Raw genomic sequence first — 11,836 nt, forward strand, 5'->3', positions numbered from 1 at the left:
CGAAAGTGACGACAAGCCGAAAGTGGATGCGGCGGTTCCAATGGAGAAGAGTGAGTCTTGGCACTCGGTCCAAACACGTCGCCCGTTCGTCTACGCCGGCGTACGTACGTACTACTAACTGACTTGCTATCACGATATTTGATGGGTTGACACTGCATTGGACTTTTTTCTCCTTGACATCTTCCCCACTTCTCTCTTTTGCGCCAGGAGCTGGCTCTTCGTCCCCTCCCTCTCTCTCCCGTAACCTACCTGTCGTTTGTTCGTCCGCGCCGCTGTGCGGATCCATTGCATAATGCGGTGGTGTCTTTCCTTCTTCCTCTTCGGCTTCCTGGCCGTGGTGAATGCGCTCAGTAGTTCCGGCAACCGTCTCTTGGTCGTCTTGGAGGATGCCTCCGAGAAGGGTCTCTATTCCACACTCTGGAGTGATTTGAAGGGTATGTGTCTCTTATTCAATGTGTATGAAGCAATTGATACTGATAATGCTGAATTCAAGCTCGTGGATATGACATCGCCTTCGAATCTCCCAAGAGTGACCAGCTCTCGCTGTTCGAGCTCGGCGAGAGAGCTTACGACCACCTCCTCCTTCTTCCTCCCAAGTCCAAAGGTGAGACATTGGCTTTGACTGTTTACAACAGTTGCAATTGAGCATCCGATTGACCTACTGCTCTAGGATTCGGACCTTCTCTAAGCCCCAAGAACATCGTCGACTTCCTGAACAAGGACGGCAACGTCCTCCTCGCTCTCTCTGGCAAATCCACCACTCCTAGCGCCATCAGCTCGCTTCTTTTGGAGCTCGACCTCCATCTGTCGACGGACCGCTCCTCGATTGTCGTCGACCACTTCAACTATGATACCCTCTCCGCCGCTGAGAAGCACGACGTTCTGCTCCTGCAGCGCCCCGGCCAGTTGAGACCCGACACCAAGTCCTACTTCGATGGTGAAGGCGTCCTGGCGCTCCCCAGAGCTGCTCCTCACACTCTCGGCGACAATATCCTTGCTGCGCCTATTCTACGTGCCCCCGTCACCGCCTACAGCTACAACCCCAAGGAGGAAGCCGCTGCTGTTGAGGACATCTGGGCCACCGGTTCGCAGCTCTCTCTCATCTCGACCCTGCAGACCCGCAGCTCCTCTCGCTTCACCCTGCTGGGCTCCGTGGAGAGTCTCCAGGACAAGTGGTTCACCGCCACCGTCAAGGCACCCGGCAGCGGCGAAGAGACCAAGACGGTCAACCAGGAGTTCGCCAAGCAGTTAACTGCCTGGACCTTCAAGGAGACTGGAGTGCTCAAGGTTGGAAAGATCGAGCACCATCTCGCTCAGGATGATCTCACTGCCGAGGACTTGAACCCCACCATCTACCGGGTCAAGAACGAGACTGTAGGTTTTGTTAACCCCGGGCAGACAAGATTCTATACTAACATATCAACAGGTCTTCAGCATTGAAATTTCCGAGTACAGCTACGACAAGTTCGTGCCCTTCGAACTGCCCGCCGAAGATGCCCTCCAGCTCGAGTTCACCATGCTCTCCCCTTTCCACCGCCTGAAGCTGGACCCTGCCTACCGCACCGAGAACAGCACCGTCTTCCGCACTCAATTCACCGTCCCCGATCAGCACGGTATCTTCTCGTTCCGCGTGAACTACAAGCGTCCGTTCCTCACCACCATCGAGGAGAAGCACGAGGTAACGGTGCGCCACTTCGCCCACAACGAATTCCCGCGCAGCTGGGAGATCAGCGGCGGTTGGGTCTGGATCGCGGGACTCTGGTCTGTCATCGGGGGCTTCATGGCTTTCGTGGCTGTGTGGCTCTACTCGGAGCCGGCCTCGGCCAAGGTCAAGAAGAACCAGTGATTGTAATTTATCTAGATGTCCAGTCAATGACAGTTTTCGTACATTATATCTGTCACGATAGATCCTTTCGCCCCACAACATGTCCGCCGTACGTCCCCCAAGCCTACAAGTAGGGTTGTAGAGAATGCTCGCAAGAGCTTCTTTCAAAGTATGTACAGTACAATAGTTCCAGAACGTAGTCCTAGAGTAATCACGTGAGAGGAGGGAAAGCACAATCCCATACATTCTTCCAATCAACTCCAAAACCATGCCAGTGCAGATAAACAGCAACAAAGAGTAAAATGGATAGAGCGGAGCAGTCAAGCCCAAATGCCAAGATGGAGCCGGGGGGTTCGTTGTTCTTGATGACAACTTACCCGCATCCACTAGGTGACACCAATCATTTCTTTTCCCTCGTCACAGACCTCGCGTCTTCTCGGGATCCATCTTCACCTCATCTCCGCTGATCTCCTTGACCGACTCGAACGCCGGCTTGCCAGCATACAACTGCTGGGATTTGTTGGAGCTTCCCCCCTCGAGTTCGGTCGATACCGAGATGGGCTGGTTCCCGCGGAATCGTTTGCGCATGTCGATCAAGCCGCGTCTGTTTGGCGTTGTGGAAGGATGAGGTGTTAGCCTGTGACATGGCAAAGCCCAGGAAAATGGATAGAGTCGATTCTTGGTGGTTGAGATGACTCACTTGCACTCGCTAAAGCCCTTCCGCAGCTGCTGGCATCGCATCGGGAGCTGGTCGACGTGAGGGTCACTCAGACACTCCCGCGGGGTGTGTCGTTGGACCATGATGCAGTCGGATTCTTGGAGGCATTGCGCCAGTGCATTCCCTATTCCCGCGGGAGAAGGTCTGTTAGAACAGAGGGCGACAATGGTATGAGTATAATGCTATGAGGGCTGTTTCGAAGTTGTCCTCTATCTCCGACCACGAATGCTGGATCGCGGGTGCGCGCGCGCCAGCCGATACAACTGCCGCCGCGAGAGGCATTGGGGGAAAAGTTGAGGAGAGCGTGACTCACTGATATCCTGACAAGAAGCCGGCATTGTGAATCGATTTAGCCCGACTGCTCGAACAAGAAGGTCTTCAACCGCACTGCAGCGAAAGAACGGGCAATCTGATGATCATCTGCGGCCGGCAAATTCGACCGCTCGCAGTGCCCTCTGTTTCTTCCCCGGATTAGGTAAGCATCACATGAAGAAGCGGCCGCCTGCCACCCCCTCCAGCATGACGTCTGGGACGAGGAACGGACCCTGTGATTGAACTCCCCTTTTTAGGAGGCGGGTTGTATCCTTGCTGCCTTCACTCAATGATGAGATAATACTCTTGACTCGACGCGCTATGAGCTACGATAATCCGCATTCACATTGAGTCTCTCTTTCTATCTTCTGTTCATTCTCCCTACAGTGCGGTGAAACTTGGCTGCGATCATGGCGCGCGTACCGGTTATCGGGAGGCTGTTTTGGTTTGAGTATCTGGCGCTGTTTGGGTCGCTGATCTTGGTGTTGTTGGAATGGGTGATACATATCATCACTTTCTGTCTGCGTAAGTGAATCCGGGTTGATGTTGACTTGCTGGGGTTCGGGCACTGACTGGGTACAGCTGAACCTGTCATTCGGTTCTGCTACGATCGTTCAAAGACAATCTTCAACCTCCTGATCCCTCCCGGGGAGGACCTTGACAAACGCGAGAATGAGGAGAAGGTCGCTGCGGCCGTGGCGCAGGCGTCCGACTTCACAGACATTTGCGCTCTGTTTGGATACCAGGCGGAGGAGCACATCGTTCAGACTGGAGACGGCTACTTGCTCGGCCTCCACCGTCTCTCCTCTCGCAAGGGCGAGGAAGGCAAACGGATCAACCAGGGCGAAGGGAGCATCAAGAAGAAGGTTGTCTACCTTCACCATGGGTTGATGATGTGTAGTGAGGTTTGGGTCTGCCTGTCGGAGGAACAGCGATGCCTGCCCTTTCAATTGGTAGAGCGCGGCTACGATGTGTGGCTTGGGAATAATCGCGGCAACAAGTACTCCAAGAAGTCTGTCAAGCACTCTCCGTTGACGAACGAGTTCTGGGATTTCTCCATCGACCAATTCTCCTTTCATGATATCCCCGACAGCATCCGATACATTCTCGACGTGACGGAGCAACCCTCCTTATCATATGTTGGTTTCTCTCAAGGCACAGCGCAGGCTTTTGCGACTCTCTCCATCCATCCGCTCCTGAATCAGAAGATTGATGTCTTCGTGGCTCTCGCACCCGCGATGGCCCCAACGGGCCTGCCGAACCACGTAGTGGACTCGTTGATGAAGGCCTCGCCTAACTTCCTGTTCCTTCTGTTTGGCAGACGCAGCATCCTCAGCTCCACCACTATGTGGCAGACCATTCTTTACCCCCCAATCTTTGTTTGGATCATTGACACGTCACTTCGCGGCCTCTTCAACTGGAGATGCAAGAATATTAGTCGCTGGCAAAAACTCGCGGGGTACCTGCACTTGTTTTCTTTTACAAGCACCAAGTCGGTCGTGCACTGGTTCCAGATTATCCGACACCGGAACTTCCAGTTCTACGATGACGAGATCCACGCTCCGCTGAGCATTGTGGCGAGCGAGCGCTTCTACAAGCCGGTCAAGTACCCGACCAAGAACATCAAAACCCCCATCGTCCTGCTGTACGGCGGAAGTGACAGCCTGGTCGACATCAACGTCATGCTATCCGAACTACCCAGCGGGACCGTGGCCAAGGAGATCCCGGAGTACGAGCATCTGGACTTCCTGTGGGCCCATGATGTGAACCGGCGAGTCTTCAGTCATGTGTTTGACGCGCTGGACAAGTACAGCCGCAAGGGGAAGGATCAGGTCAATGGTGTCAAGGAGGTGGTAGGATTCGCCTACTAAGGTTTTGTGATATGCCTATTCCAGTGCAGCTTTGACTCGACCCAGCAGGGTCACATTTAGAGGGAGGGGCGCGCATGTATGTACATATAACCTAGGGTACAGGCTTGACAGCTCGATGGGATTTGCGCTACGGCTTAGAATACACTATAAGCGAGGACGTCTCTATCAGAAGCCGGGACCCCTGAAAACGCTAGTACATAAGCCCATTGCAGCGGCTTGCATCCAATTGGCTGTCGATGCAGAGCACTGAAGATACCTACATGTATAGACGCATAGTACTTTCGCTGATTCGGTTTGACGGGCTGTTGTTTCTGCTAGGGCGTGGATGGCGTGTTCGTGCATGTAGCCTAATACAGTTGTTTCGCTCAGAGTGTAGTTATTCGGCCGACGCTTTCTCTTCGGCGAGTGGACGGAGATTGTTTGCGGCAATATACCTAGTGCATCCGATGCATTTCACATTTGGCATGACAAGCAGCCCAGCCCAGCCTTGGCGAGTGTACAGTACACACACACATACAACTGCCGAAGTAGGTGTCCACTGACACTATGAGTGCCCACGTCACCTCAACATCTGGCCGATGCGATGCGATGCGATGCAATGCAAGAATGCATCTTATGTCACCTCCCCTCTCCAGTCTTCGATGACTAACTGAAGGGCCGACGCCTTGGGACAATCAGAATTCCGATGACGAGGCTATTGCTCATCGGCGGCCGCTAAGCTATGAGCCTCTCTCCTAGTACAAGTCATAGTTGTACATTACCTGCATAGCATACATGTTAAATCAATCCTATACTACCTCATTCATACACAGTGTACAAGTAACTTGGCGGTGTGATACATCGAATCTCGACTTTGATACATCCCCTCCTCCCCTCTCCACCTCCCACCCTCCACACACCCCCGGTACTTCGAATGGCATGACGTTTCTCTGTCTTTCTTTCGCTTTTCCACGCCGCAGGTTGGGCAGGGACATTCGTACTGTCCGGTACTTAAGCCACGCCGCGAAGGGAGAAAAGTACAGTACCTTACCTACCATCTGGTTACCTGCTGAGCCGACCCCGTAGTGATTGACGGAGTAATATTGTGCTGTGCTCTGCTGCGCTTACCATCGGTGCGGCTTGACTTTTTCTTTTGTGAGGGGGACATGCAGAGCATCGAACCAGTGAGGTGAAAGTACCCTGCAGGCAGAAGGGGAACGACAAACTGGAAATGATCGGATTTGATCCGTCCCTGACAGCTACGGCAGGTACTTCGCTGGCTCTCTTGCCTACCTGCAGTACTTCCGGAATTGCTAGCCGCTTGGTCTTGGTGGGTGGTGATTGGGATGTTACTGCTGTAGTGGGATGCGGTTGGTTCTTTTGTGAAGTGGACTGTACTGGACTGTACATCGGGTCTGTCTTTTTTGGTCATCTGGGTTTGGGTTAAAGGGGATGGAGGTATTGGTGGATTGAGGGAAGGGAGAATGGAGGCATTGGAGGGAAGGGATGTGTAGGTTAGATCTGATACATGGGGATGGATGTTGTTTGGTGATGATGACGTTGAAACGAGGGGCTAGGATAGATGGGCCGTATCGGGAAAGAGGCAAATGGATGATGGATGATGGATGATGGATGATTGTTGATGATTGATTGATTGATCTCGAGGGTGCTGGTTTGGGGGACTTTTGTTACGGCCAGCACTTGTCCTGTACTTATCTATTGAGTGTACTCCGTATTGTGGTACTGTACCTTGTCATCCTGAGGATTATATTGTCCAACAATCTCCCCTTTGATTGTCTTTACTGAATCTTTGAGAGTTAGCAGGGACAGTACGTACACTACAATTGGGATATAGTGATTCTGGCCCAGGAGAAGGCTCAGGTGAGTGATTGTGATTGTTCAATGCTCCATTGCTTGTTGTCTATTCTTCCTCTTCAATCGCTACCCTGTCTTTCCTCCCCTCATCTCCAGTCTCCCCTCCAACAATGCAGACATCCTTCGAGTCCAAAGAATGATTTCCAGCAGTCGGATGAATGCATAGGGGCAGGACCGGACAGCTGATCCAATTATTCCCGGGTCAATATGTTGGTGCCCCCTTTCTCGGAGGAAGAGGACGGTAGCTACTACTCGATGTACATACCGTACACTCCACCAACCTCGGAATTACACAAGAGACTCTCCCACACCCACTCCTACACCCTCTTGTTCCTTCCTTGTTATGCCGGATTGAGTTTGGGGGAATGCTTTCCGGACGGGATGGAGAGAAGCTTCAAGCAATGCTAGTCTAATCGTTGATGGTTTAAGGTTTTTCCTCGACCACAACAACATCGCTTGCCATCCTCACCGCCGTCGAACGAACGACCTTCTGGGGGTTCTTCTTCCACCGCCGGTGCGCCCAGCAAAGAGAAGACACAATAAGATAATATAAGAGAGGGTCAGGGAAAGATCGAACCACAGAAAGGTGCGTGAAACCAGTGCGTATATGTGCGCATGTATGCTCCGACATTGATTGATCGGCTTCTTATCGCAATCCCATGCTGTTCTTCTTCTTCTTCTTCTTCTTCTTCTTCCTTCTCCCCACACAAAGCCGAACCACAATCCAACCCACTTCACTTTCTCGGTGGACTGGGCTTGGCTGGCTGGCCGGTCTTTCTGCTTCGGTTTCTGCCTCTGCCTCTGCCTCTGCCTGGCTCTTGCTCACGTCTTGAACGCTTGTTGTTGCTCCTCTGCTCTGCTCTGCTCTGCTCTGCTCACGCTTGTTGTTAGTTTTAGTTGTTTTCTAGTTAGTCTCCGGCACCAGTGGTGGTGGTGGTCAGAAACACGAAATTCCCCTCCCTCTCGCTCTTGTCTTCGTCTCCTCCTCCTACCAACAACCCAACCCACCTTCCCACCCACTACCAAAAACTCGCCGCCTCGACATCTCGAACCACCATCGTTCTCCTTTATTCCGATCTTCCTCTCACCACTCACCTCAACTCCCCTCCTTCTCACACCTTGCTTCAGACCTCTCTTGTACCCAGCTTGTCCGACGCTTTCCGCCTGCCAGCTCCCGCGGAATTGGTTGGGAATCGATTGGCATTAAGACCGATGTAACGGATCGCGTGTGGTTGTTGCCCTTGCTCTCCCAGTCCTCCCGACTCCCCCGCCTCCAACCCTCCGAAAGGGAATCAATTCATTCTTCACCTCCGATCATTCCCTTCCCCTTCCCATCCATCCTTTGATTGATTGGTGCGGATTGATACAGACAAACATCGACAAAGCCTGTTTTGCCTTCCCCCCCCTCCTCATACTCCTCCCTCCCTCGGCCAACCTTTTCTCAATTGTCGCATTCGGCCGCGTTCCCGTCTCGACCGCAGATTCGGCCCCCTCCCAGGTCAGACAACACAATTGACATCGATACTTTTGTCGGAGTTCGACTTGCCTTTTACACCTCCATACCCAGCCCCAGACATCATTATAATCGCGAAGCTATAGCCAATCGTCTCAATGCGGCCACAGTAAGTCCCCCGACTTGCGCATCATGCTATCGGACACATCTACTCGGCGGAGGATGCTGATCGCTCGCTTTTCGACTACAGACGGGAGTATCATATCGTCGTTCTAGGCGCTGGTAGGCACATACTCTCCTCCTGGGATCGGGCAGGGTTCATCACTGACGACGGGCGATTCTCGTCGGCGCAATAGGAGGTGTGGGCAAGAGCTGTCTTACTGGTATGTCTGGACGAGGGCACTACCCCGTCTGACTTGCATTCGTGCTGACGCAAGACAGCTCAATTCGTGCAAAATGTGTGGATTGAGAGCTACGACCCGACAATCGAGGACTCCTACCGAAAACAGATCGAGGTAGACGTAAGTGCCACCACTTTCCCTCGAGACATGTGCAGTCACTTACGTGCAGCAGGGCCGACAATGTATTCTGGAGATGTATGTTTCCTTCCGCAACCTGAAATTTGGGATCTTAGATGGGGATGATGGATCAAGGTATCTGACTTGAGTGACATGTGCAGATTGGACACTGCAGGAACAGAGCAGTTCAGTAAGTTAACGGTCCGTCGATAGTGCTTCCTCTCCTCTAATTAGTCTACAGCGGCCATGAGGTAAACATTGCGCCCACCCTCCAGCATCATGAGTCTCTACGATCACGCAATCGCAAGATGATCACCATCACTCCATTTCATCCGATCTCGCAACTGACAGCGCACTCTGCAGAGAGCTATATATGAAGCAAGGACAGGGGTTTCTGCTCGTATTTTCCATCACGAGTATGTCGTCCCTGAACGAACTATCCGAGTTACGAGAACAGATTATCCGCATCAAGGAGGATGAGAAGGTGCCTATTGTCATTGTGGGCAACAAATCCGACCTTGAGGAAGACCGCGCCGTGCCACGCGCCCGCGCATTTGCTCTCTCCCAGAGCTGGGGCAACGCCCCCTACTACGAAACCTCGGCTCGTCGACGAGCCAACGTCAACGAGGTCTTCATTGACCTCTGCCGACAGATCATCCGAAAGGACCTGCAAGGCAACTCGAAGAGCGACGACTCCTCCCGCAAACGGGAGAACCCCAATCGGGGTGAGAAGAAGAAGGATAAGAAGCGGCGGAAGGGCCCTTGCGTGATCTTATAATCGATTTATATTGAGACGAAGTGAAGCAACCAACTGTACGCATGCAAGCGGAGCATCCCACTGCTTGTCCGCATGATTTATTTTTCATTTCCTGGCTTTCTCTTCCTTTTTTCTGGCTGCACATACCCCTTTCCGTCTACAATCCTTGTTTAATGTTGAATTCATGCCCCATGTTTCATCATACGCTGTCAACGTGTCCTCACGATAGATATATGTGATTTATAGCCCAATCGTCTTTTTTGTTGTTGTTGTTTTGTCATGCGATGGAAAAGAGAAAGTGTATATTTGGTCTACTGATCTTGTTGCCATTCTACCCCATGGTATCATTATCCGGTGTATGGTTATAAACACAGTTTTGTTTGAAACAGAAAAAGTTGGATGATAGATTGCCTATGTCGAGAGAATCGAAAGACGCCGAAATCAACAGCAGACCTGCTGTTAGCCCTTGACTTGCCGCTCTGGTGTTGTTTTTGGTATGCCCTGTGAAAGGTAATTCTATACGGTGGCATAGATAGACGACGAGCCATATGCATCTCCCTGGGGACAGAAGCTTTCTCTCTTCTGCAACCCCTACGACGGTTTGACGAGATCGCCTGGTCAGTATCCTGGTTCATATCGCTGATGACATGACTCTGGACGCGGTACCCGACTGGTAACGAAGTTATCTCTCCCTCCCCTAAAAAGCATCCTCAGCTGAACTGGACGAGAAGGTCCTCGCTCCCGGTCCCGGTAAAAACAACCTGCACTTAAGCTCCTTTGATTCCTGAGGAAACCCTCCCCCAATCGAGTGCCGTACGTCGTATGTATTTCCGGACGGTAAGCATACCAGAACCACCGTCATTCATTGCATCCCCTTCTTACCCAGAAACCTCACTCACTCACTCACTCACTCCAGAGAGAAACCAAAAAGAAAAAAGGCGGAAGCAAAAGAGAAAAGTCACGAGAAACAAAAGCAGAGGAAGGCCAGAAAGAAGGCGAAGAAAAGTAGGTCATGCCCGGGATCGAACCGGGATTACGGGAATCAAAATCCCGGGTGCTAACCATTACACTACACAACCGAAGATGATGTCATCGCCGACTTGACACCATCAGCTACTCCTTCCAGCCAACCCTTTTTCCCCGGAAAACATACCGCACCATTAAAGTGCTGATCATACTTCATTCATTTTCAACCAGTATTAAGCAACATATGTTGGGATTCCTTTTTTTTTTTTTTTTTTTTTTTTTTTTTTTTTTTTTTTTTTTTTTTTTTTTTTTTTGTTGTTGTTGATTTGATTTAAGCCCTCCGAACAGAAGACTCTTGTTCGAAGAAAAAGGGTCACATATAATACTGCCCGCAACCCATCTGCAGACAAACAAAGCTCCCAGGGAAATCTTCTGTCAAGTATCTAAAGAACTCTCAAAGTCCAAAGGCATAGAGTATAGAACTGGCAGGTATTGGGATGCTTAGGAGGGCTCCAGGCTGTATAGGTACAGTACTCGATCCACCGCCCATCAACAAAGACATCGGGGCAACTTATTCATGGGCGACAGACAGTATGATTGTCCAGGTACAGTACAAGTCCATCCTGCAGTGCACCCCACCACCGAGAAGATCTACTCTACCATTCCTGGGGGGCGTGGCGCGTAGATTTTAATTAAGCTCGCAGAACCCCCCCGGTGGTACTGTGAATAGTTGATGAAACAAATCAAGACGGTCGACCCTGCTCCTCTTCATGAAACGGTAACTTAAACATAAGACTCCTCTCCTCTCCGATAATTTCTCGTGTCCATTCGGCTTTCCCCGGATGGTTTCCGGACGAGTTCCTTGGTTGGATAAGCCCCAGAGCCGCTCGGAGACCTTGTATAGATCATTAACCTTGTCGGGGATGTGAAAGACCCTACTATCCGTATATCGGCGGATATCCATGGGAATCTCTTCATCGACGCAGATATTCGCCCGCCGGAGAGCTCCGCGTCGATATTGTGCATCACTTGGTCTGGACGGGCTGCTGGACCGTGACCTTCGTGAAGAGCGTGTGGACGAAGGAGGGAGTATTGGGATATCTGATAAGCCACCGATTCTCTGCTCCGGAGCCATATTGAGCAGGGCGAAAGGAGAAACGGGGCGTGTGTTTTGATCATGCTCCTTCAGGGCGTCCGTTGTAAGGCAAGCGGCCGTAGAAGTGCGATTTGAAGAAAAAGAATATGGGGGAGCAAGAACGTGATCGCCTCATTTGTGTCCATGTGATCAATGATCTTCTGGGCTTGAACAGAGGTCAGATGTCAGATGCGTGTCTGTGAACGCGAAAGAGAGAATAACGTGTCAAAAATGCCAAGACAAACAAACCCAGTGTGATCCCCTGCTGTGGCCATAGGAAAACTCAAGAAGCCGTGCGGAATTTCGGAGGTCAGACTGGGGAAATTGCAGTGAGGAAGCCTATCGCATATATGGACACTTGAAGGATACAATAAATCACCTCTCGTGGTAAGGGAAGACTGGTTTCATACTGGGGGACTAACCAACC

General features: G+C 51.5%; 5 protein-coding genes and 1 non-coding gene across 6 annotated transcripts; 3 read left to right on the top strand and 3 right to left on the bottom strand.

Moving 5' to 3' along the window:
- The first annotated feature begins 90 nt into the window (after window positions 1–90).
- BO86DRAFT_341298 (dolichyl-diphosphooligosaccharide-protein glycotransferase) lies at window positions 91–1,893 on the top strand. The gene is made up of 4 exons (XM_025669073.1): window positions 91–434; window positions 494–604; window positions 671–1,374; window positions 1,427–1,893. Exons 1-4 carry the CDS (start codon window positions 293–295, stop codon window positions 1,844–1,846), a joined length of 1,377 nt encoding a protein of 458 aa, XP_025526337.1. The 5' UTR covers window positions 91–292; the 3' UTR covers window positions 1,847–1,893.
- A 68-nt stretch (window positions 1,894–1,961) lies between these two features.
- Window positions 1,962–2,958, bottom strand: BO86DRAFT_390262 (PET191 family protein). The gene is made up of 3 exons (XM_025672337.1): window positions 2,857–2,958; window positions 2,526–2,667; window positions 1,962–2,429 (listed from the first exon to the last, which is right to left on the bottom strand). Exons 1-3 carry the CDS (start codon window positions 2,879–2,881, stop codon window positions 2,243–2,245), a joined length of 354 nt encoding a protein of 117 aa, XP_025526338.1. The 5' UTR covers window positions 2,882–2,958; the 3' UTR covers window positions 1,962–2,242.
- On the top strand, window positions 2,869–4,844 carry BO86DRAFT_126215 (sterol esterase). Its single transcript, XM_025666064.1, has 2 exons — window positions 2,869–3,380; window positions 3,438–4,844. Exons 1-2 carry the CDS (start codon window positions 3,266–3,268, stop codon window positions 4,724–4,726), a joined length of 1,404 nt encoding a protein of 467 aa, XP_025526339.1. The 5' UTR covers window positions 2,869–3,265; the 3' UTR covers window positions 4,727–4,844.
- Window positions 4,845–7,742: 2,898 nt separating this feature from the next.
- BO86DRAFT_126328 (putative RAS small monomeric GTPase (Rsr1)) lies at window positions 7,743–9,500 on the top strand. Its single transcript, XM_025666065.1, has 8 exons — window positions 7,743–8,202; window positions 8,284–8,315; window positions 8,390–8,416; window positions 8,475–8,554; window positions 8,607–8,629; window positions 8,713–8,741; window positions 8,793–8,802; window positions 8,915–9,500. The coding sequence occupies exons 1-8, from the start codon at window positions 8,192–8,194 to the stop codon at window positions 9,327–9,329; spliced, it is 627 nt and encodes a 208-aa protein (XP_025526340.1). The 5' UTR covers window positions 7,743–8,191; the 3' UTR covers window positions 9,330–9,500.
- Window positions 9,501–10,315: 815 nt separating this feature from the next.
- BO86DRAFT_t181 lies at window positions 10,316–10,387 on the bottom strand. Its single transcript has one exon. It is a non-coding gene; the product is annotated as a tRNA-Gln (tRNA).
- A 369-nt stretch (window positions 10,388–10,756) lies between these two features.
- Window positions 10,757–11,627, bottom strand: BO86DRAFT_126341 (uncharacterized protein). The gene has a single exon (XM_025666066.1). The coding sequence runs from the start codon at window positions 11,407–11,409 to the stop codon at window positions 10,963–10,965; it is 447 nt and encodes a 148-aa protein (XP_025526341.1). The 5' UTR covers window positions 11,410–11,627; the 3' UTR covers window positions 10,757–10,962.
- Window positions 11,628–11,836: the final 209 nt, after the last annotated feature.

This window comes from Aspergillus japonicus (assembly GCF_003184785.1).
Source record: "Aspergillus japonicus CBS 114.51 unplaced genomic scaffold BO86scaffold_34, whole genome shotgun sequence".
Classification (NCBI taxonomy): Eukaryota; Fungi; Ascomycota; class Eurotiomycetes; order Eurotiales; family Aspergillaceae; genus Aspergillus; species Aspergillus japonicus.

Bases quoted from the DNA above. Each gene is read 5' to 3' on its own strand.
- BO86DRAFT_341298 (XM_025669073.1), top strand. From the start codon at position 293: ATGCGGTGGTGTCTTTCCTTCTTCCTCTTCGGCTTCCTGGCCGTGGTG. The intron at 435-493 runs GTATGTGTCTCT...GCTGAATTCAAG, and splicing joins ACTCTGGAGTGATTTGAAGG to CTCGTGGATATGACATCGCC. The intron at 1,375-1,426 runs GTAGGTTTTGTT...ACATATCAACAG, and splicing joins ACCGGGTCAAGAACGAGACT to GTCTTCAGCATTGAAATTTC.
- BO86DRAFT_390262 (XM_025672337.1), bottom strand. From the start codon at position 2,881: ATGCCGGCTTCTTGTCAGGATATCA. The intron at 2,668-2,856 runs GTGAGTCACGCT...CCGCGGGAATAG, and splicing joins GGCTTCTTGTCAGGATATCA to GGAATGCACTGGCGCAATGC. The intron at 2,430-2,525 runs GTGAGTCATCTC...AACGCCAAACAG, and splicing joins AAGGGCTTTAGCGAGTGCAA to ACGCGGCTTGATCGACATGC.
- BO86DRAFT_126215 (XM_025666064.1), top strand. From the start codon at position 3,266: ATGGCGCGCGTACCGGTTATCGGGAGGCTGTTTTGGTTTGAGTATCTG. The intron at 3,381-3,437 runs GTAAGTGAATCC...GACTGGGTACAG, and splicing joins TATCATCACTTTCTGTCTGC to CTGAACCTGTCATTCGGTTC.
- BO86DRAFT_126328 (XM_025666065.1), top strand. The intron at 8,316-8,389 runs GTAGGCACATAC...TCGGCGCAATAG, and splicing joins TATCGTCGTTCTAGGCGCTG to GAGGTGTGGGCAAGAGCTGT. The intron at 8,555-8,606 runs GTAAGTGCCACC...TACGTGCAGCAG, and splicing joins GAAAACAGATCGAGGTAGAC to GGCCGACAATGTATTCTGGA.
- BO86DRAFT_126341 (XM_025666066.1), bottom strand. From the start codon at position 11,409: ATGGCTCCGGAGCAGAGAATCGGTGGCTTATCAGATATCCCAATACTC.